Genomic DNA, 21,106 nt, shown 5'->3' with positions numbered 1-21,106 from the left:
ATTCAGTATTATATGTTCATTCATATATAACTAATGCATTTGCATAGAATTTACTTTCAGGATTCTTCAACATACAGATTATTAACAAGTTTATTCCAGGTGAACAGAAACAGAAAATGATCAGTCTAGGAAGTGTAGGGGCATCACAGTATATCAAAAGGGACCACCTGACCTTCACAGCTGGTCTCTACATTAGTGGCTGGTGAAAGTTGAGAATTGGGACCAAGTAAATTGCCTTACAAATGTCTAGCAGTTAAAGGTTCCTAAATAAAGCAATAGCTTTTATAGAATGCCCTTTGATGCCTACTGAGATAGATTTACTATAGCTGTGCTAATGTTATTAAGTCCCCTAAGAATTGCTTAAAGAGGAGGAAAAAGCATCTAAAATGATAACTGCAGCTAAGTATTGAATGACCATGGGAAGAGTCATGACAATATTGGCCACAACAGAAGGATAAGGAACAATGATATAGCCACCAGATAACTCTTTTGATGTTGAAGGAGGCAACTAGAGATTTGTCCCAATTGGGAAGAAACAAGAGTACATCCCCTTCTGAGACAATGGTGTAGAGCACACACACCTTTGCAACTGGCATATATTTATGGCTCTCCTGGAGTCATGTGAGATCACCAATTGTAACCTTCTCAGTTGGTTTCTGACAAGCAAAGTCAATGGGAGAAGATAGATCTGTTTAATGACTGCATGATTCATTCAACTGCATTCACATAATTCATTCATTCTATGGCAAAAAAAGTCACAAAATGGGGCAAAATTTACTTAGCAACTGCTTTGCTTAGCAACATAAAGGTTGGGATCATTTGGGGTTGTAAATCAAGGACTATCTGTAATTGGACCTGGTGCAAAGCTAGAGGGAGTATTTAACCTGGATGCCAAAGAGTCAATTCTCTAAATATAGAAAATATTGTGTAATACTGCCTGGTGAAACAATTATTTGGTTTGATGGCCTACTTTGACCACAGGAAGAAATTCCCGTTAGCTGAAGTGTACAGAATGTTGAGTACCGTGTGGAATATTCAAATATCACTTGTGTATTTTGATGTCATTACAATGAGCCATCCATTTGTCCAGGAGGCATTTGCCATCACTCATGTAGAAGATTTTGATTTGTCACCCATCAAAGCAGACAAAAACAGGACAAAATTAAAGGGGATAAGAAGACTCTCGGAGAATTACATATCTACATTTCTTCCATGAAAGAAATATTTTACAGGTTCTTCAGGCTGAGCCACATAAAAGCTTAACCTGTGAAACTTGTTATAAAGCACAAATATAGAACACTGCGGACAGTCCGGAAGCAAATTAGCAAGAGAGATAGGACAACATTTCTTGCAGACTTTTCCAGAAATGAAGGCAAGAAGTGCTTTTATATAGAATTTTATGGCTTATGTATAGTTGTTGAACTTACAAAGATCAAAAGAATATCGAGAAGGGAATATAAATTTCTAAAAAAAGAAGCCACAGTAGGAGGATTACTTTTTACAGGTTCCATAATACCTTTTCATAGTGATTTCTTTTCTTTCTCAGAATGCTTGGATTGGATTGAAACACCATGGCAAGTAATTTCACACTGATGTTGTTAGGACCAGAAAAGACTGTGGAAAGCATTTATTGGTCTATTAAGTTCTTGCAAGGAAGTAACAGGAGACATCAAATGTATGTCGAAGGAAGGATCTGTACCTATCACTCTGGAATCAAAGATATTGTTTCTATCTCTGATTCAAAGAGTAGAATTCCAGATCTTGGGGTTGAGACAGAATATATGTAGCATAGCCACTGCCACATATATGCATGAATGGGTTACCATTAGATTAGATGACACCAAATGGAACGAAACTACATCTTTACTGAGGGTGGAATGTATTTCTGAAATCAATACAATAGAATGAAGTGCTCCCTCACGTAATAAGACAATAAGGTGAGAAGATCTATTCTGCCTTTCCTATTTAATAAGTTGTTGTCAATGAGAACAAACATCCAAAGTATTTCTTCTTCCAAACAACAAAGGCAAAGAGTGTTATGCTCCTAAGACAGCAATTTAATGCTCAATTTTATGTGCTTGTGGAATGTTGCTCTAATGAGCTTAAACTAGAAGGCCAAAATGAAAGGCTAAGCCTCCATAATTCCTACGCCAAGCATCTCAAGAAGTGTTAAGTTTTGTTTGTGCCTCACTGTAGACTTTTGAAATATAAGGAAATGTACAACAATAAAAAGAGAAGAAATGTGCTGAAGGAGAACTGAAGGGAAAGGTAGAACTTGCTTTGCACACATGTAGTAGATGATGGTCTTAGAATAGAGTAACAGAGTTGGAAGGGACCTTGGAGGTCTTTTAGTCCAACCCCCTGCTTAGGCAGGAAAACTACACCACTTCAGACAAATGGTTATCTAATCTTTTCTTTAAAACTTCCAGTGTTGGAGCACTTAAACCTTCTGGAGGCAAGTTGTTCCGAACTGTCAGGAAATTTCTCCTTAGTTCCAAGTTGTTTCTCTCCTTGATTAGTTTCCACCCATTGCTTTTTGTTTTACCCTCTTGGAGAATAGTTTGACTCCCTCTTTTTTGTGGCAGACCCTGAGATATTGGAACACTGCTATCATGTCTCCCCTAGTCGTTCTTTTCATTAAACTAGACATATCCAGTTCCAGCAACTGTTCTTTAAACTTTAACTATTCTTCTTTACTTCTGTTTCAGGTGTTGAGGGAGATACAAAGTTCTGGTTCTTGCTCTTCTGGCAGCGTCAATCACAGCTAACTAATGCTGTTGTAGTATCTCTTTGATGTTATCTCTCCATCTGGTTATCCCCTAAGTGTTCTGTTTTAGAATGTTCCAATATGGGCTCTATACAGGTGCTTAACCAATATACCTGAATGTTTAACACAGAAGTACCATGTTTATAATTCCTTGTCTAAGGAGCCACGCAGTGGCTATTATTAATAAACTACTTTTGATTCTGTTATGTTAGTGTAGGGTTCTAACATCAAGGATGACCCATTAATACAAGGAACAGAACAGCCAAAAGAGAAGCTCAGGGTTTATTGTCAACAAAATCCAGCCCATTAATTCCAGAACAAATCTTCTACGGTGGGCAAAAAAAAAAAAAAAAAAGTAATGCAACTTTAACTCCTCCTTCCAAGCCCCAAAGAAAAATGTAAAGTAGAGACCAAGATACACAACCAAAATCCTGCTTTTCAGAAAGGCAATTTTCATCTCTACAATTTCCAAATCTTGAAAAACCTTGAAAAATATTCAAATTTAAAGAGTTGTGTATCATTTCTCAAAATAAACGTTAAGCATTAGCTTCTTTTAATTGAATTTTCTACAGAAAATGATGTGACTGCAATGAGAATACAATTGAAGAAACAGTGGTTTGGTGTTTATCATTTGGATTTTATCTCCATACTGATTTATGATCAACATAAATCTTTGCAAGATTAACTGGTTTCATTTTCCCAGTCTGATTACCTCAGTTTTCCTCCTTTTTTCCCCTTGATTTTTTGGAGGGGAAATGAAAATGGCAACCCTAAACTTCCCATTAGGACAACAACCGAATTCAAATCAGAAAACCTTAAGAATTCTCCACCACCATTCACCCCACACCCTTCATTTCAGCCCTGCAGGAGGGAAACAAAACAAAACGAAAGCAAGGAAGACCAGTGGCTCTCTCTCTCGCCTCTCTGTGATGTTGTTAGACTGCATTTCCATTATCCTCAGCCACCCTAACCAGTGTTCATGGATTGTGGGAGATGTAGCCCAACATCATTGGACATTGGAACCACTCCTATTTCAGCTGCTAAACTGTTTTGAGGAAAACTACAAATAACACTTCAGGGAGGTTGGAGTGGACCAGAAAGATAAATTGTTATTATTGCCATCTCAAGAAGATCCAAATAGAAGCCCTTTCTCTCTCTCATTCATTAGAGGATTTGCAAGAACTCATAACCAGTAAGGCTCATGTTTTCAATAGATCTTCAACCAAGGATCCTTGAACAATATTAGACAGGAATTCCCGCCTGGCCAGTACCATCAGAGTCTATCACTATCCTTGCTAGGAGACTCAAGCAAGCAACTCCAGAACATGCCAGCTCCTTACACCCAAAACTTTCTTCAAAGGATCTGCATCAGGCCTACTTGCTGCTGTCCCACGTCATTGGGAGATATTTTTTTGTTAGCTGTTGGCTCCTGAAACTCTGCTGAAATCACACAGAGGTTTCTGTTAATTTCAGTGTGTCAAAAAATAAGTCAAAAATCTCTAGCTTTCACATATGCTATTTCCCAGGTAAAAACCATATTTTCTGTCACCTAATTTTTTTTCTTTTGGGGGTGTTTTTTAAATCTTGCAATAAGGGAGCCCTACCTGTTGTTCTAGACACAAATGCTTGCAAATTGATTGACATTTTCTCATTTGCCTTCCCAGGGTTAAAGACAACTCTTACTCCATGTAAGCACCTGCCACATTGTCTATACATGGCAATCTGTGTCCACAAATCCCACAGGTTCCCAAAGTCTTAGCCCTTTCCAGTCAGGAAGATCCTGGCTCGCAGGCTCCTTCAGCTTCTGGGATGGGGTCAAGAGCAGCTCGGTTGCGGAAGAGGTCAGGAGAGGCAGCTCCATTCCGTCCAATGCCACACGACTGGGCTGCATTGTGGATTTGCCATAGTGTATCTAGAGCCTCAGCCTTGGAGTGCTTGAGCAAATCAGCCTGGCCCTAAGGAGGGGAGCGGGGGAGAAAGGTATGAGAAAATAACAATGGTTAAAATGATTAGGAAAGAAAATGTGAAGTTAAAAAACCCAGAGCACTGTATTTTTAATAATACAGTGTATTATTTACATTTACATTTTTAGTCTGGTAACTTGAGACCTCATCAAGAACAGCAGCAGCAGGAAATGAATGAGAAATACTTATGGTAGGGAATGGAACATTGCTCATATATAATTTTGCTCAATGCAAGTGCTCCCCAGGTTCAAATCATTGAGTTCTAGTCCCGCTTTAGGCATAAAAACCAACGGAGTGAACCTTGGACCAGTCATTCTCTCTTAACCCAACTCACCTCATAGCAGTGGTGGGTTGCAGGCGGTATGCCTTGGTACGGGTGTACCGGAGCCTGCCCAGTTCATTGTATACCATTCCAGTACGGTGCTCCAGAGGGCCCACCCACCCGCCTGAGCTCCTTACCAGTTTTTTCAATCTTCTGCGCTTCTGCGCACGGCACGTACAGCGCCTGAGTGATGCTCCACTGAGCGGCTGGAGTGTCACAGAGGCGCTAAGATGCATGCGCGTGGTACACGCGTCCATGTGACACCACCAGGCCCATTTCAACCATACCAGTTGTAACAGGATCCTGAACCCACCACTGCCTTATAGGGTTGTTGTTGAGGGGAAATTCGGAGAATTAAATATGTTCATTGCTTTGAGTAGGATATAAATTAAATAGAGCCGAGGTGGCACAGTGGTTAGACTGCAGTACTACTTCAGCTGACTGCTAGGTAAAGTTTGGCAGTTCAAATCTCACCGTCTCAAGGTTGATTCAGCCTTCCATCCTTCTGAGGTGGATAAAATAAGGACTCAGATTGTTGGGGGCAATATGCTGACTTTGTAAACCACTTAGAGAGGACTGTAAAAGCACTATGAAGCGGCATATGTTAAAGTGCATTTGCTATTGCTAAATGAATGAATAAATAAATATGCACATAGTGGACAACATTTGTATACTTTGTTAAAGAAGAAAGAGGAAGTACTGCAAGGGGTAATTCTCAGGTACGTCTGCATTTATAATAAAGAGAATACTTCAGGCCATATGAAGAATGTTCTTCTGTGTATAAGATAGACAAAAGATTATCTATATTAGCATTTTAAGTTTAAAGCTTGCATTTCATTACAGACATACAGACTTATCAGCAAGTTAAATACTGCTTTAGCTTTTCACTTTGCCTCTGTTACCTGCTGTAAATGATTTGCTTAATAGAAGTGCTTAAAAGAATTAACCTACAAATGTACTTTTAAAACTTAACTTCAGACTTGCATATTTAACAACCTGGATAGAATTTAAATTGCAAACCTGTTATGTGCATTGGGGACAAATATTATGTAAGGGGCATCAAAAATACTGACAAACAGAAGTATTCAAGGCTATGAAAATTGACACCGAAATAATTAAACATGTCTTATGAAATCATGACACAAGATCCATTGCATTATTGCGTATACATACTGTATATAAAGGGAAAACTTTTAATTGCAATATATTAATCACTTCCACCACCATCTGTCCATATCCCATGTATGCCCTTCTCAATCATAATAACTTATTTATCTTTTAAGTAATATTTGTTGCTATCTCCATCATGAAAATAATTCTAGGCAACATATATATTATATTTCTAAAAACTGTTGAACATGTTTTTCAACCTTCAGCCCTGAAGATAAAGTGGTAGACTTAGATTCAGTACAGCAAGCCTGTTTCTCACCTGCTTTCAATACAATATTTTTACACTGAAATAAAAATCTCAATTATGTGTAGTGAATGCTGTTAGAAAATGCAAAAAGAAAAAACTCAATCAATAACCCTCTCTCTGATAGAGAATTCCATGCAGTACAATAATAAAAAATGTGAGGAGTACAATGCCTGTTGAAGAAAACTATTGATTTATCTCAATGTTGATTTGTTCCTTCCTTTTTGACTCGAACATTTGCCATAGGTGAATTTTGTCCTATTTTGATAGTGCATGTTATTCAGTTAGCACTACAAAATTATTCCAAACTATCCATTTTTTATTTAATTAGTGTGTTACATCCACTTTTAGCATAAATACAGTTAAAACATAATTATCTTTATTACTTTAAATCTTGGCCCATATTTTAGATAGCACTAGAAATGGAAAAAAAAAACAGCTGGCAACAACAATTAAGTATTGCCAAACATATATTAAAGATTTATTAAAATGACATTAAAGATTTGCTACTTGGTTTTTGAAAATTAAAATGAAAAAATAATCAAAACATATAATGATGACAAACCTTTTACATTGGTTGGAATTGCATGGAATAGCAATTCTATACAAAAACGAACAACTCCCTACTACTATAATGCTTGACATTTGGTTTAGATTCTCTTCATACACTTCTAAAGAAACATGCATTGTCTTCTCCTCACTTTGAGTTTAAAAAGCAATTTTAATCTGGTTGTTGGGGAAAAAAATAAAAGATTCCAGTGGGAAACATATTTTAAACATCTACTTCTTACATTAAAAATGTGACCCACAGAACAAAAACAGTACTCAATGAGTAGTCCTTAATGGTACTACATCCACATGGAGGGAAACAAGCAGTGGGGTACCACAAGGCTCCATCTTAGGCCCAGTTCTCTTCAATATCTTCATAAATGACTTAAATGAGGAAATAGAAGGAGAACTCATGAAATTTACAGATGGCATTAAACTGGCAGGAATAGCCCAGAAGACAAGCCCAGGATCCAAAAAGACCAAACAAAATGAATTTTAATGTGGAGAAAAGCAAAGTTTTACATTTAGGCAGGAAAAATCAAAGGTATAAGTACAGATTAGGTGAGACCTGGCTCAAAAACAGTAACTCTGAGAGGGACCTTGGAGTCCTAGTGGATGATCACTTGAATATGAGCCAGCAGTATGCACCCGCTGCCAAAACAGCTAATAAAATCCTGGGTTGTATAAACAGAGGCATAAAATAAAGATCATGTGAAGTATTAGTATCACTTTATAAAACCCTAATAAGACTACACCTGGAATACTGCAACCAATTTTGGTCACCATAGTATAAAAAAGATGTTGAGACTGTGGAAAAACTTCAGGAAGAGCAACTAAGATGATCAAAGGCCTGGAGATTAAAACACATGAACGGCTGCAGGATCTGGGTTTGGCTAGTCTAAAGAAAAGAAAAATTAGGGGTGACATAACAGTATTCCAGTATTTGAGGGACTCCCACAAAGAAGAGGAGGTCAAATTATTTTCCAAAGTACCAGAAGGCAAGAAGAAACAATGGTTGGAAACTAATCAAAGAGAAAAGCAACCTGAAATTAAGGAGAAATTGTACAACAGTGAGGACAATTAACCAGGGGAACAATTTGCCTTCAAAAATCGTGGGTGGTCCATCACTAAAGGTTTTTAATGAGAGACTAGACAGTCACTTATCTGAAATGGTATAGTTTCTTCTGCTTGAGCATGGGGCTGGACTAGAAGACCTCCCAGGTCCCTTCCAGCTCTATTCTATTCTGTTCCATTTCATTCTAGTTTTCTTCCTCAAATGAGTACATAAATATCCAGTGACCATAAGATGGCAGTATGTGCCAATTTTGATTCTAGGAAAAGCAGCTTGCAGGAGAGAGATTGCAATATTTGAATGCATTTAAAATGTTTGTTGTTATCTTTCTAAAGGACAACCACAGGAGGCCCAATTAAAATCAAGGCATGACAAAGGAGGATTAGTCTTTTCCAGGCTTGTGTAAGTCTATAAAAAATCCCCCTCCTAATCCTATGAATCTCACCACCACTATCAAAAAACAACTTCTCCCTAGGTGAGCAGAATTTTCCTGTCAGTTTGCCTTTCTTTTTAATCAAGTCCATGCTACATCTATAGTTAACAATGCAGTTGCCTCTTCTTGTGTCACCACTCTTATTATTTAAACTCATTATTTATTACTATTTATTTTTTAAAAAATATATATGGATGATCATATTACAATACATAAGCAATCTTAGGTGGGTAACAATCAATGCTTCTGGATCAATAAAAGTTTCCGGATGACATTCAAGAGCAGCCTCCTATTGCAGCAGGTTGCAATAGTGTAAATGGAAAGGGATTAAGGCATGGGTGACCATGTACAGAGTTTTCCAGTTTGGGAATGGGTGCAACTGGCACACAAGATGAATTTGTACAAAATAACTCCAAAGCTAAAACTGCCGTCTGCTTCTTAAGCGGGAGCTGTGAGTCCAGGAGAACGCCCAGATTGTGTACCAACTCTATCCAAGGGAGTGCTACCTCTACCCAAGGGAGTGCCCAAGAGTTAGAATGAGCAACTCTCCATATTCAGACGATCCCAAAACTCAGAGACTCTTCATCTTGAGTCCTACCTGAGTCTTCCCAATTCAGAACCTCAAACACTCTAGGCCAGCTTTGTTGGTTGTGGAATTCTGGGAGTTGAAGTCCACCAGGCTTAAAGTGGCCACGGTTGGAGACCCCTGCTCTAGGCGCTGGGTAAGAATAGCATCATTTGTTTGGCCTGGGAAAGAGATGTAAAACTGTATTTACACCCTTTGCTGTAGAATGACCTTACCCAATGTTTTCCTGCAGATTACAGATAGGAGGGATATCCTGAGCAAGATTTGGGAGGATCATCTAGGAATGTGTTCTTAAATCTTTTCTAGATTTTGGTAGGCATGTTCTGGAAAGCATGCTAGTTATGCAGCTTGCTAATCATGCCAAGAATTAACAGAGTACTCTTATGGATATATGATTTCTAGACATAGCTGAAAAAGGCTCCCAGAGCTATGTCATCCCAGTCCAATGCTTCATCTACCTGGAGAGTAGTGCAGATCCATGCCCATAATTAGTACACAAAACCATTTACCATGTTGTCATTGATTCATAAAAGTTCCATTGCTCTTCTAACAGCTGTGAGGCACATCATGAATGGCAAAATTCCATGCAATTTTGCAAAATATTATGGCCAGAATGGGGATGGTTTGCAAAGCAGACCATATTCAACATCCCTGTTATAATATACATCCCTGTAATATTTAAGTCACCCAATTTATTTTACCCCAGTGGATTATGTTCTGACTTCTTTTTAGTTAGGAATGTTTCCTATTTTGCCAACATTCTGTGGAGTGTACTTCACTTCAGATATTTTGTGCAGTCCTGGAAATGTTTGTTCCTCTGCTTTATTTCTCATGACTGAAGTCTCAATGGTGGAATTACAAAGGGCTACAACTTCACATTACCTTGAGAACGGTGATGTTCCAGGCAAAACTTTCCAGAGCTTTTTGTAATTTCCGTCCTTTCAGACCTTCCTTTGCCTCCAAACGGTGCAATTCTTTATGAAAGCCCACCCCTTGAGAAATACAAGAGCAGCACAAGGAATGAAGGAGAGACAAAGCAGACAGTGTCAGAGGCTGCGACCATCTCCTAATCGTATGATACATTTCTGGTTTAAGTTTGAAATTTTCTTGTTCCAAGAATGCTAACAGCAGAATAAAAGTCAACATTGCCCAGCTATGTATTCTCACCTTGCTATAGGCCTATATAGGCTCTGTATTATTATTTTGTAGTATTTTTTTTAAAAAAATCATGCTTTTTGACCAATGTAAATGGAATACTATATTACACTGTACTTTGTGGTTAGTTGCAAAGTTGTGTCTGATCCATTGTGACCCCATAGACAATGTTCCTCCAGGCCTTCCTGTCCTCTACCATCCTCTGGAGTCCATTTAAGCTCATGCCTACTGCTTCGGTGACTCCATCCAGCCACCTCATTCTCTGTCGTCCCATTCTTCTTTTGCCCTCAATCTTTCCCAGCATTAGGCTCTTCTCCAGTGAGTCTATACTATACTATAAAGTGAAATGTGTCTTTTCATTAAGCATTATGGATACTCTTCCACTCATTTAAATTTTACTGATTGTTTTTCTTTATTTGGCCATAGACAAATCTGTCCCCTACATACAAATTGATTAATGAAATTTGAGCTGGTTATTCAAAACAAAGTTGGAGTAAAATCATACGTACTGTAGAGGTTTCATTTAACAACTATTATGCTCAATGACTGTGTTGCCAGTTCCATCTATGGCTGTTAAATAAGGACTATCCATAAAACATCATAGGTTCCATCTTTAAGGTAGAAATACTTCCTTAATATTATTTGCCATCAAGTTGATGCTGACTTTTAGCAATCAGAGAGATAGACTTTCTTCAGGATGTTATTATTGCTACCTCTATTCTCAAACTACCAGGAAGGGGGCAGTGATGAAATATGCAGTATGACCTTACAACACAAACTCCATGGCTTATACACTTGTGCGCAATGCCGCAAAACAAGTGCAACAGAAATAGAACTTGTGTTGCCGTGCCATGGTGCATTTTCCCACATTTTCATAGTTTTGGAGCTAGCTGTAGACATTTATGCCATCAACAAAAAATTCACATAGAAAAAAATAATGCACATAATACATAATAACATTGCTTTAAAAAGTATACTCAAAGTACACAAAGGAGAAAAGTTTAAAAAATAGATACCCAGATTTAATTCAGTTCAACATATTGATTATAAAGCAGCTGTCAGCCTCTGTTTTGCTGCTTGCTTGATGCTGCTATTGAAACGGGGAGGGAGGGCATGGTAATTGGGTGGGGGAAATAATCTGTACAGGAGGACTGTTATTTGGGAGTTGTTCTCACCATTCGTTTGCTCATGTGGAAGGAGGGGAGTTTCCCGCCAAGGCCAACTGTCCAGCATTCCAACCTGATATGATTTTTGAAGATGTCTCCCACCTGACAGCTGGGGTGATATACGATTGGACTATGGACTGGGGTACCAAGGGGAGAGGAATGAATCATGCATTGATATCTAATGCTTTCACGCTCTTTTGCTCAGATCCAATTTTGCTTAGCTTCTCGTCACTTATAATCAGTAAAAGTACACTTAATTCTGAAACATGGAGTCAAGTGGGTTCTTTCTTGGTTATTAAGTGAAGGAGCTGTGACAGCAGCAATGTTACCAGGTGGAATTTTCTAAACACCTTTCATTCAAAGATAATCAGTTCACATGATGAATGAAACAAATGATGAAACAAAGAGATAAACCACAATATATCAACATGTGAAACTGACCATAATCTAACATATAATTGAACCACAGTGGCTACGGAATCAAGCAAATGTGATGCAATTCTATACTTATATTCTCTGAAGGTAATGCTAAAATTACACTCTATAGAAGTGTGGGAACAGATGTGATAAACCAGAGATTCTTAAAACATTAGAAAACATGAAACCAAGGAGGTCTTATTTACTTAAATATTATGCCATCACTTACCTGCTTGTTGTACCTGAATAATCTTGGAATGAACAGCATCAGCTGATTCAATTAATGTCCGGCTGGTTTGGATCATCTGGAGATTTAAATGTGGGAGAAAGAGATAATGTCTGATAGTTGGATGGGTTTAGAACAGTCCATAAAGTGTCCCAACCTCTCAAGAGGCCTTTGGATCATCCTTCCCCTTACATTTTAGCATTATAACAAGATACACAGCATAATTTTTTTAACTATTTCACTATCCCTCTGAATCAGTGTTTCTCAACCTTAACAGCCTGAAGATGTGTGGACATCAATTCCCAGAATTCCTGAAGTTGTGGAATTCTGGAAGTTAAAGTCCACATATCTTCAGTTGCCAAGATTGAGAAACAATTCTGTTACTTGGAGCCCTGATTCTCCAAGAGAAGATAAATGTGGAATTCAACTGTACCATTCACTGGGAGTTAAATGGCTCCTCCATAACCACACTCCCAACGATCTCCTTCCATGAACTATCTCTGTTTACGCAAGTTAGTCTCTTTATTAATTGCCTCTTTATTGTTGTTTTGGGATTGAGGGTTATTGTTACAGTTAGTTTTTTGGTTTTTTTGTATTTTGGTAGTTTGAAGAAATGTTCTGTCATATCAACCCATTCTTTATGGACTGTGTTAGTAATCCCAAATTTGAGCTTGCCACATGTCAAATGTCAATTGAAATACAAGCATACCCCTTCATAATTTTTTAAACACCTCAAACACAAGATTAACTCCCCAGCTATGGTTTTCCAAATGTGCTGGAGAATTATTACCAACATTTCCAGCCTAGACTGCTGAGAATGATGGAAAATGTAGCCCAGAAAAGGTTGGATTCACATAGCATACCATATCACATTTTGTTAAACATGCCACATTGACTTGGGTTCTCTCACAATAGTAAAGCATAGATGGTAGTTCACAATTTCTGGCTTCAAACAGATATTACTATGAGTTAACATAATATGTAAAAGTATCTAATGTATAAGGATCCAAGAATAGGAACTATGGTTTTAAAAGTTCTGATTCTGGACTAGAAACCAGAAGATGGTGAATTCTGGCATCCCTTACATATGAAAGCTGGATGGATGGCTTTTGAGTCAGTCACCTTCTCTCAGCCCAATCATATCAATTAGTTCAGAATTATTGTGGGAAAAGTAGAAGGTGACAGCATTATATACGTTGCCTCGAATAATAGAAAATAAGCATGGGAGGGGAATAGCATAGTTTTTGAAGCTTGTAAGAATGTGACCTCTCTCCCACACACTTGAAACTATACCTATTTTTACATACATAATTTAGTGTCCTATTCATAACTTAGCACCATTTTTCCAAAACTATCATACATATTTCCCCATTCTATCCCCCCTTTTTTACATTTACAACATCCATTGAGAGAGATCAGGATAAGAAAGAAAGACTAGGCCAAGATCATCCATTGACTTACACAAGTGGTCTAGCCAGGGGTGGGTTTCTGCCAGTTCCAAGAGGTTCCACAAATCTACTGTACCGTTTAGAACTGGTTCCAGCTCCCTCCCCCTGCCTGCTGCTCACTGATTGGCTGGCTCACTAATCGCCCCGCTCATCTCTAAGAGTTCTATCTAAACCTTAAAGTCTTAAAGCTGTCAAGTTTGAACATCCCTGGGTATTTTTTCCTAAAGGGTGCAAGGGTCTTGTGACTTGACAGCTTTAAGACTTGAGTGCTTCAAATGCCAGTTTCTGAGCCAACATTTTGGTTGCTAAGCAACAGCATTGTTAAGAGAGTTTCACCACATTTTACAAGTTGGCCACGCCCACCCAGTCACATGGCTGGCCAGCCACTCCCACTCGGTCACATAGTCAGCAAACCACTCCCACAAAGCAAGCCATGCCTACAGAAGAGATTCTAAAAAAATTTGAAACCCACCACTGGATCCAGCCCTCTTCCAAAGCTAGTTGTCCTCTTCCGATATTTGTCTGCTTAATTCCCAATGTCATTCATTAGATGCTTTCAAACATTTTCCAACAGGAAAAATAATTTCTGCCTCCCACTCTGCAAAAAAGAATGCTGTGCCCAACTGCCAACTAGGTTCTCCAAAGGCATTATGGGTAACAAATGGAACTCAAGAATGGGAAGAGACAAATGTGCTGCTTTTTCTAATCTGGGAAGAGACTTTTTTTTTCTGGGCTAGATTTGGAGAGTTGTGCACATTTTAAACTCCCAATGAATGTTTGACAAGTATCTGGAGCTGCTCAAAAAGAGCAGTCTCACGCTCCATTCTTGTGCTAGATTAATGTTCTAAAAGACCAGTGTTTCATGCTTACGTGGGTCTACTACAAAATGACGTCTATTACGAAGGTGAATTTGCCATGTAGGCAGATTAGGCAAATTCAGGCCAAGTTATCAGAATAGAGCACAATTCACCAAAGAGCAGCAGCCAGCACTCACTGCAGTGGCCAGGAGGACATCTGCACAATCACCAGTTGCACTCACAGTGTCATAGGCAGCAAGTACTTTTCTCAAGAGTTCAGGAACAGGCCCCTGGGTCTCCATGGAAGGATACTCTTCACCCAGGTTGAGGGTGACCGTGGGCGGATTGTCCTTCTCGCTGGGCTGAAGCCACGTGGCCAGTTTCAAGATGCACTGTTTGATGTTGGCAGCTGGTGTTAGGCCACAGAGTTCTTTGAAGGAGACCAAGGCATTCTAGGAAAAGAAAAGAGGATGAGGAGAAACGCCAACTCGGAAGAACATCACTTTGCCCTTTTCATTTCTGTTTACTCTTTTCTACTGCAACTTATAATGCCTCCATCCCCAAGGATTTAGAAATATGAAGGTCTTGATCTTACCCCTCTTTTGGGGGAGAAATTTCTAATGCGTATCGAACATCAGAGTCATTCTGAACAATTTTGAAGATGGGAGTTCTTTTTCAGCATAGTCACACCTATCACCAAAGCAGTGAGGGGTGGGGGTGGGAGACAGGCATCTAATATTTTATTTTAAACCTACACAAACAGTGGGGTACAATGAATTGAGACCACAGATAGATCAACAGAACTGAAACTGGCTTTTTACTTCATTTCTCCCAGTCTATAAAGTGAAAGTTACAGGTGGTCCTCAGTTAATAACTACTCATTCAGCGACTGTTCAAACTTGCAACAATGCTAAATGAGTGGTACTTACAATCTGATCTCAGAGATGTGGCTATTGCAGTGGTCCACAGTCACATGGATGTCTACTGTGGCCTATTTTGCTAGTTTCTGACAAGCAACTTAAATGGGGAAACAGGCAGGCCATCACAAATGGCAACCAATGATGTCCTCACTTAATGACCTGCAGCGATTCACTTAACAATGGCATCCATATCAGAATTGCTATTGCTAAGTGCTGCAGTAACATGACACCACACTTTGTGGCTGTGTTGGTTAGCAATGGACATTCTGGTCCCAATTGCCATCATTAATTGAGGACTAGTACAGGTGGTAGAATCTGTTGCAGGGGCAACAGAGAAACTACTAAGTATTAAATAGAATTAAAGAAAGGGAGAATTACTGAGATTCATTTTTAATTACAGAGCAGGATCACTGATTTCAAGTATGGCAAAATTTAAATCTGGCACAATTTTTTAATGAACTTTCCTGTGTGTTTGTGTTTATACACGTACATTTGCCTGCATTTTTATTATTTAACATATTTCTATACCACAAAGAACTTAATACTAAGGTCATTGATAACTATATACATTTTATTCAATTGTTATTGTGTAACAGTTTAGTAATTTATCAAGTAATTTAATTTACTGGAAAAAGTCTCATAAACTTCTCTATAGGTTTTAAAATTTCTGTGATAATCTGTAAAAAATGGGGTTGCATTTGTAGCTTGAATTCTTTTAAATATCTGGGAATAATTATTCTCAAAAATGTTCTTTGTGGATGAAAATACATCAATATTTTAATCTCTGATGAAAAAATGAACCAATAGTTAAAACCTAGTTATGGAAAAAGAAAAAAAATTACTGTTATTCAAAATTTATGTATTTACTTAGAGGTATTCATCTGCTGATAGCTGCGAGTTATTTTAGGCAGATTGATAAGATATTTTGAATTTTTTCTATGACAAGGACAAACACATTTAATTAATGGCTATTGTGTGATGACGGGGAGCTGAATCTTAAGTTTTCTGACCTTCAGTTTTCTGACTGAGCATGTATTTTGATTCCAATCTCTCCATGGAACATAAATGATGTTAAAAAAAATGTGATGGGCAAGATTAGAAAGTTATTGTTATGACCCTTCTGATATCATAGCAGGGGTTTCCTTCCACATTCAGCAATAGCAGTGTAGTATTTTAGGGCTCTGCTAGAGGCTTCAAGACACATTTGGAAGCTATTGTGAGTCAAGCATAATGCCAGTCCTTATTTGCATGACAAATGTAGACTCTGAAATCACCCCGGTTTTAAAATTGTAAATAAACCATTTATTGTTGCTTCCCAAAATCATGAGTATTTAGGGATATGGATACTCTGGCTCAGCTTACTGACAATCAATTTTTAAATGATATGCATTATTGCAAGAAAAATCTGTATTGTTTACAGCGGCATAATGGGTGATTATTCAATTAAAATATTTCTTGATTTCATAAATCCATCCAAATGAATTTTGTCTCAGCAATATTTAAAGCTCCCAAAGTAATGTTAGTAGGAAAATGTGTTTGATTGATTTGTAGCATTTTAAAACAAACAATTAAAGAGTATTACTGAGGTCAGTATTAGTTATTTGCAAGAACTCTGGAATAAACATTCAGAATATCCCAAATGAGCAAATCAATGTTTTAAAGAATATTAAATATGTTCCTTATGATTTTAAGACAAGATAATTCAACAAAAGATTTTCTTTCATATTTGCCAGACACTCCAAATAATGTTTAAGAAGGTGGTTCATGTCATTTTTATTATATTGGAAGAATAAAATGGATGAAAGAATATTTACTCTTATGATTAGGGCTTGTCACACTATTTCACCTTTTGGTTTTATGTCAATAAGTTCATTAATATAATATAACGAACCAATGTTTAAAAATATGAATGCAGTTTATGTGCTGGAGAGGCTGATCAATATTCTTCTATGTCATCAAGTTTTAATGTGCTTAAAATGGGCTAAGTAGCTTTTTATATGCAATATGATGTTTGTGCAAGTTTTTAAAAAAAATTATTAATTTTTTTCCTTTTTTTACATTAAAGAAATTAGAGTACTTTTTGCAAAAAAAACAAAAAAACAAAACCCAGATCTATCTGCAAAAGATTTCCCCCAAACCCCCCCCCCAAAAATGTCAGTCTCCATCATCTTTATGCAGACCAAGAGAAAAGAGCGGTCTTGTCTTTAAGTCATTTTCCTAAAGTAAATTCATTTTTTAAATTATTTTTCATTTTCATGTGTTTCATCTTTATAATTTTGAAATGTTTCAGAATACAAACATGGTACAGGAAATAGATTACTAGATGGTTTTCCAGAAAAGTTCAAAATCCAGGGGGCACATTTTGCTCTTTTCCAAACTTTTGCAAACCAAACTCAGGAGCCCAAGTTATTGTATCCCACTATCTGGATACCTGCATGTTCTCCCGCAGGTCTGTTGCTTCCCGCAGTGGCTGAGTAGCTGTGCGAAACACTTCGTCAATGGCCTTGATTCCTGTGGCCTTCGTGGATGTGTATTCCCGCATGTGCCGTCCCTTACGCCCTGAGAGCCCCCGTCGGTGTGCTCTGCCTCCTCCACGCCGGTTGGTGATGGCCACATGCACGAACAAAGTAGCGTTGGGGAGTGGCTCACCAACCACAGATTGAAGAGGCACATGGCGGTAGCCTGTTTGGAGACACTCAAAGGGGATGGTATATTGAGCAATGAACTCATCCCCAATATAATCATCATCAAGCACCATGAACCGGAGAATTGCTAGCTCAGGGAGATTAACCTGAAACTCCAGGGTCTCCTCAAAAATAGGGTTATCTCCACTCTGCAGCACGGTTTTGGTGCGTTTTTCTGCACAGTCAGCAGGAATGCCATGTATCTCAACACAGACATATGGCTCTACCACATCTCCCTTGGCTCCAGATCCTTTGGGTTTAGGCAGATTCTGACCACTAATGACTTTGAGATGCAGTAATTGGGCTGAAATGCCAGGTAAGGTGTCCTTGGTGTTTGCACTGAAGTAAGAGATCTCCTCTCGCATAATTGCTGGGCGGAGCACATAGCCACAACCCCCATTCTGGCGGAACCAGCCGGCATTCAGATCTATCATGAGACCAGGTGTCTGATAGTTCATGGCCACCATCTGGCAGCCACATTTCCAGAAGTCCTGAGGGTTCATGTTGCTAGCGTCAATGCGCATGGGGCTGGGATAAACACGTGACAGGAAGCGCTTGTTGTAGGCCACAAAGTCCTCCGGCTCCTCATTGGTATAACGTCCAGCTTCCACCTCACTGAAAGAGCACACCTCCCAGTAACACTGGCTCCGCCGAGAAGTCTCAAAGCTTTGGAAAGACACAGTCTGGCACAGGCTGACGAGATCTGAAAGTTCACGGCACAAGATGCATTGGGACCGGGGATGCTCTCTGTCCCGTTCAGAAAGTGGGAGGCCTAGCTCTGAGGCCTCATCATCATCAGATACATCTCCCTCACTTGAATGACAGTTTGGAAGAAGCTTCCGGCTTTTTATGAGGATGTATCCCTTGAGTGTTTCTGGAGATGGCAAATAGGTTTCATTTGGGTTTGGAGGTGTCAAGTACAGCTTATCCCCCAAAGACTTCCTCAGATACCCAGCCACGAGCCTCTGCTGGGCAACACAGCAGCGCACTGAGAGACACAGGATAAGTGGAAACTTGGAGGACTCAAAGGCATGTTCAGCAACAGCAGCCACTACCCTGGAGAAGGCCAAACGGCTCCCTGCACCAACCACAGGCTCACCAGATGAACCATCACAAACGACAAGTTCCAAGCTACGGCAACCAGCCTTAAGGGCTGCCACATAACCCCCAATGTCTGAGGTGGAGCCTCCCCAGAAGCAACTGTCCTCAGCCAAGCATGCTCCATGTGCAGAGCTAATGAAGTAATGGGAAAGTGGCTGAGACATGTCCTGGCACACCTTCCGGTGCTGTGGGTCAAATATGTCACAATCAGCTGAAAGGAGGTAGCGAGTGAAGCCATCAATGGCCAAGTAGCCCCTTTCCCGACCCTCCTTGGATGGCTCGTATTTGGCAATGATCTCCATGCACATCTCTTCGGTTACTTCTTCCATACCCTGCTCTGCCTCTAAGAAACTCATCAAATCCCTCAGACCCATGTATTCTTTATTGCTGGAAAACTGAACCAAGAGGAAAAATACCTCAGGCCTGGTGCATAGCTCACAGTACGCCTTTATGAAGATTTGGCAGTTCACCTCCTCTCCAAGTGGCTCATTGGCTGCTTTCTGGAGCTCTTTGAACTTCAACTCAATTGTTGAGGCCTTCATGCCAGGGTTGAGAGCACGAATGAGCTGCACAGCACGAGAAACTGGGATTTGACCCTCTTTTTCTAGATCTGCAATGTCAAAGACAGAATAGATCCAGGAGGTGCGGGGATTTGGGTAACCAGTCTCAGGAGCGTCATCCGGAGTGTGCTTCCCATATGAGGCCAAATATCGCAGGCCCATCACCCATGCATTCACCACATCAGCAGAGCTTGCCACAAGGTCAAGGGATTCATAGTTCTCTCCATAGATTATGGAGAACGCGCATTCATCTGGGAACTGATCTGAGAGGCCATTGGAACGCAACACAGGAGTCTTTTTTCCAACTCGCACTTCCCTGACTGACTTGATTTCGATTTTGGCTTTGTCGGAGTCCTTCTTGGAAGGTTCCCAGTGCATGAAACGTAGGTCTGGGTCCAGCACAAAGAATCGGCTGTACATGCGAGAGTTAGAGCGCACTTTCTTCATCTCACAGCCCTCCAGCATGAAAGAGATGCAGGCAGCTGTGCTGTTCAGCTTGCGATTACTAGGCATGGTGCTGAAGGAGACTGTCTTCTTCTTCTGGGGCTGCATACGGCGCTGTCGGGATCCATCCTGCAAGAATAGGAAGGAGAACAGATAAATCAGGAAATGCAATGGAGGGGTAATGCCTCATTTTTAAAAAAAAGGGGGCAAAACAATAAAGAAGATGAGTAAGAAAGGGAGAAATGTTTGACTTCATTCTGAATTACATCTTCCTCTATGGCTTCCTATTATAGCAATGTTCAAGTCTATCAAGATCTTTTTTGGATCCTGAGCTTGTTAACACCCCATAAGGCAAGCTCAGGATCCAAAAAGATCTTGACAGACTTGAACAATGGGCTTTATCCAACAAAACTGAATTTAATGTGGAGAAAAGCAAGGCTTTACACCTGGGCAAGAAAAACCAAAGGAACAAGTACAGATTAGGCGAAACCTGGCTCAAAAACAGTAACTGTGAGGGGGACCTTGGAGTCCTAGTGGATGATCACTTAAACATGAGTCAACAGTGTGTGGCAGCAGCCAAAAAAGCTAATACAATCCTTTGTTGTATAAACAGAGACACAGAATCAAAATAATTTGAAGTATTAGTTACTGCTTTATAAAGCCTTCATAAGACCACAACTGGATGAATGCAACATCCAGTTTTGGTCACCATACTACAAAAAAGATGTTGAGACTTTGGAAAAACTACAAAGAGCAACTAAGATGATTAAAGGCCTGGTGACTAAAACACATGAAGAACGGCTGCAGGATCCTGGTTTGGCTTGTCTAAAGAAAAGAAAAATTAGGGGTGACATGATAACAGTTTTCCAATATTTGAGGGGCTGCCACAAAGAAGAGGGGGGGGTCAACCTATTCTCCAAAGCACCAGAGGGCAGGACAAGACCAATGGATGGAAACTAATCAAGGAGAGAAGCAACCTGCAATTAATGAGAAACTTCCTAACAGTGAGAACAATTAACCAATGGAACAGCTTGCCTTCAGAAGTTGTAGATGCTTCATCATTGGAAGTTTTTAAGAAGAG

At 39.4% G+C, this 21,106-nt stretch overlaps 1 protein-coding gene across 1 annotated transcript; it reads right to left on the bottom strand.

Moving 5' to 3' along the window:
- Positions 1-3,053: 3,053 nt before the first annotated feature.
- On the bottom strand, positions 3,054-20,154 carry LOC116520434 (inactive phospholipase C-like protein 2). The gene is made up of 5 exons (XM_032234625.1): positions 17,668-20,154; positions 14,559-14,768; positions 12,075-12,150; positions 9,990-10,099; positions 3,054-4,722 (listed from the first exon to the last, which is right to left on the bottom strand). Exons 1-5 carry the CDS (start codon positions 20,131-20,133, stop codon positions 4,537-4,539), a joined length of 3,048 nt encoding a protein of 1,015 aa, XP_032090516.1. The 5' UTR covers positions 20,134-20,154; the 3' UTR covers positions 3,054-4,536.
- Between the last annotated feature and the right edge of the window lie 952 nt (positions 20,155-21,106).

Source organism: Thamnophis elegans, chromosome Z, assembly GCF_009769535.1.
Source record: "Thamnophis elegans isolate rThaEle1 chromosome Z, rThaEle1.pri, whole genome shotgun sequence".
Classification (NCBI taxonomy): Eukaryota; Metazoa; Chordata; class Lepidosauria; order Squamata; family Colubridae; genus Thamnophis; species Thamnophis elegans.
The sequence above is the reverse complement of the archived record's forward strand: the minus strand, read 5'-3'. Positions and strand labels throughout refer to the sequence as shown.

Bases quoted from the DNA above. Each gene is read 5' to 3' on its own strand.
- LOC116520434 (XM_032234625.1), bottom strand. From the start codon at position 20,133: ATGCAGCCCCAGAAGAAGAAGACAGTCTCCTTCAGCACCATGCCTAGT. The intron at 10,100-12,074 runs GTAAGTGATGGC...GTATTTCTCAAG, and splicing joins TATTCAGGTACAACAAGCAG to GGGTGGGCTTTCATAAAGAA. The intron at 4,723-9,989 runs GTAATGTGAAGT...TCCCCTCCTTAG, and splicing joins GGAACATCACCGTTCTCAAG to GGCCAGGCTGATTTGCTCAA.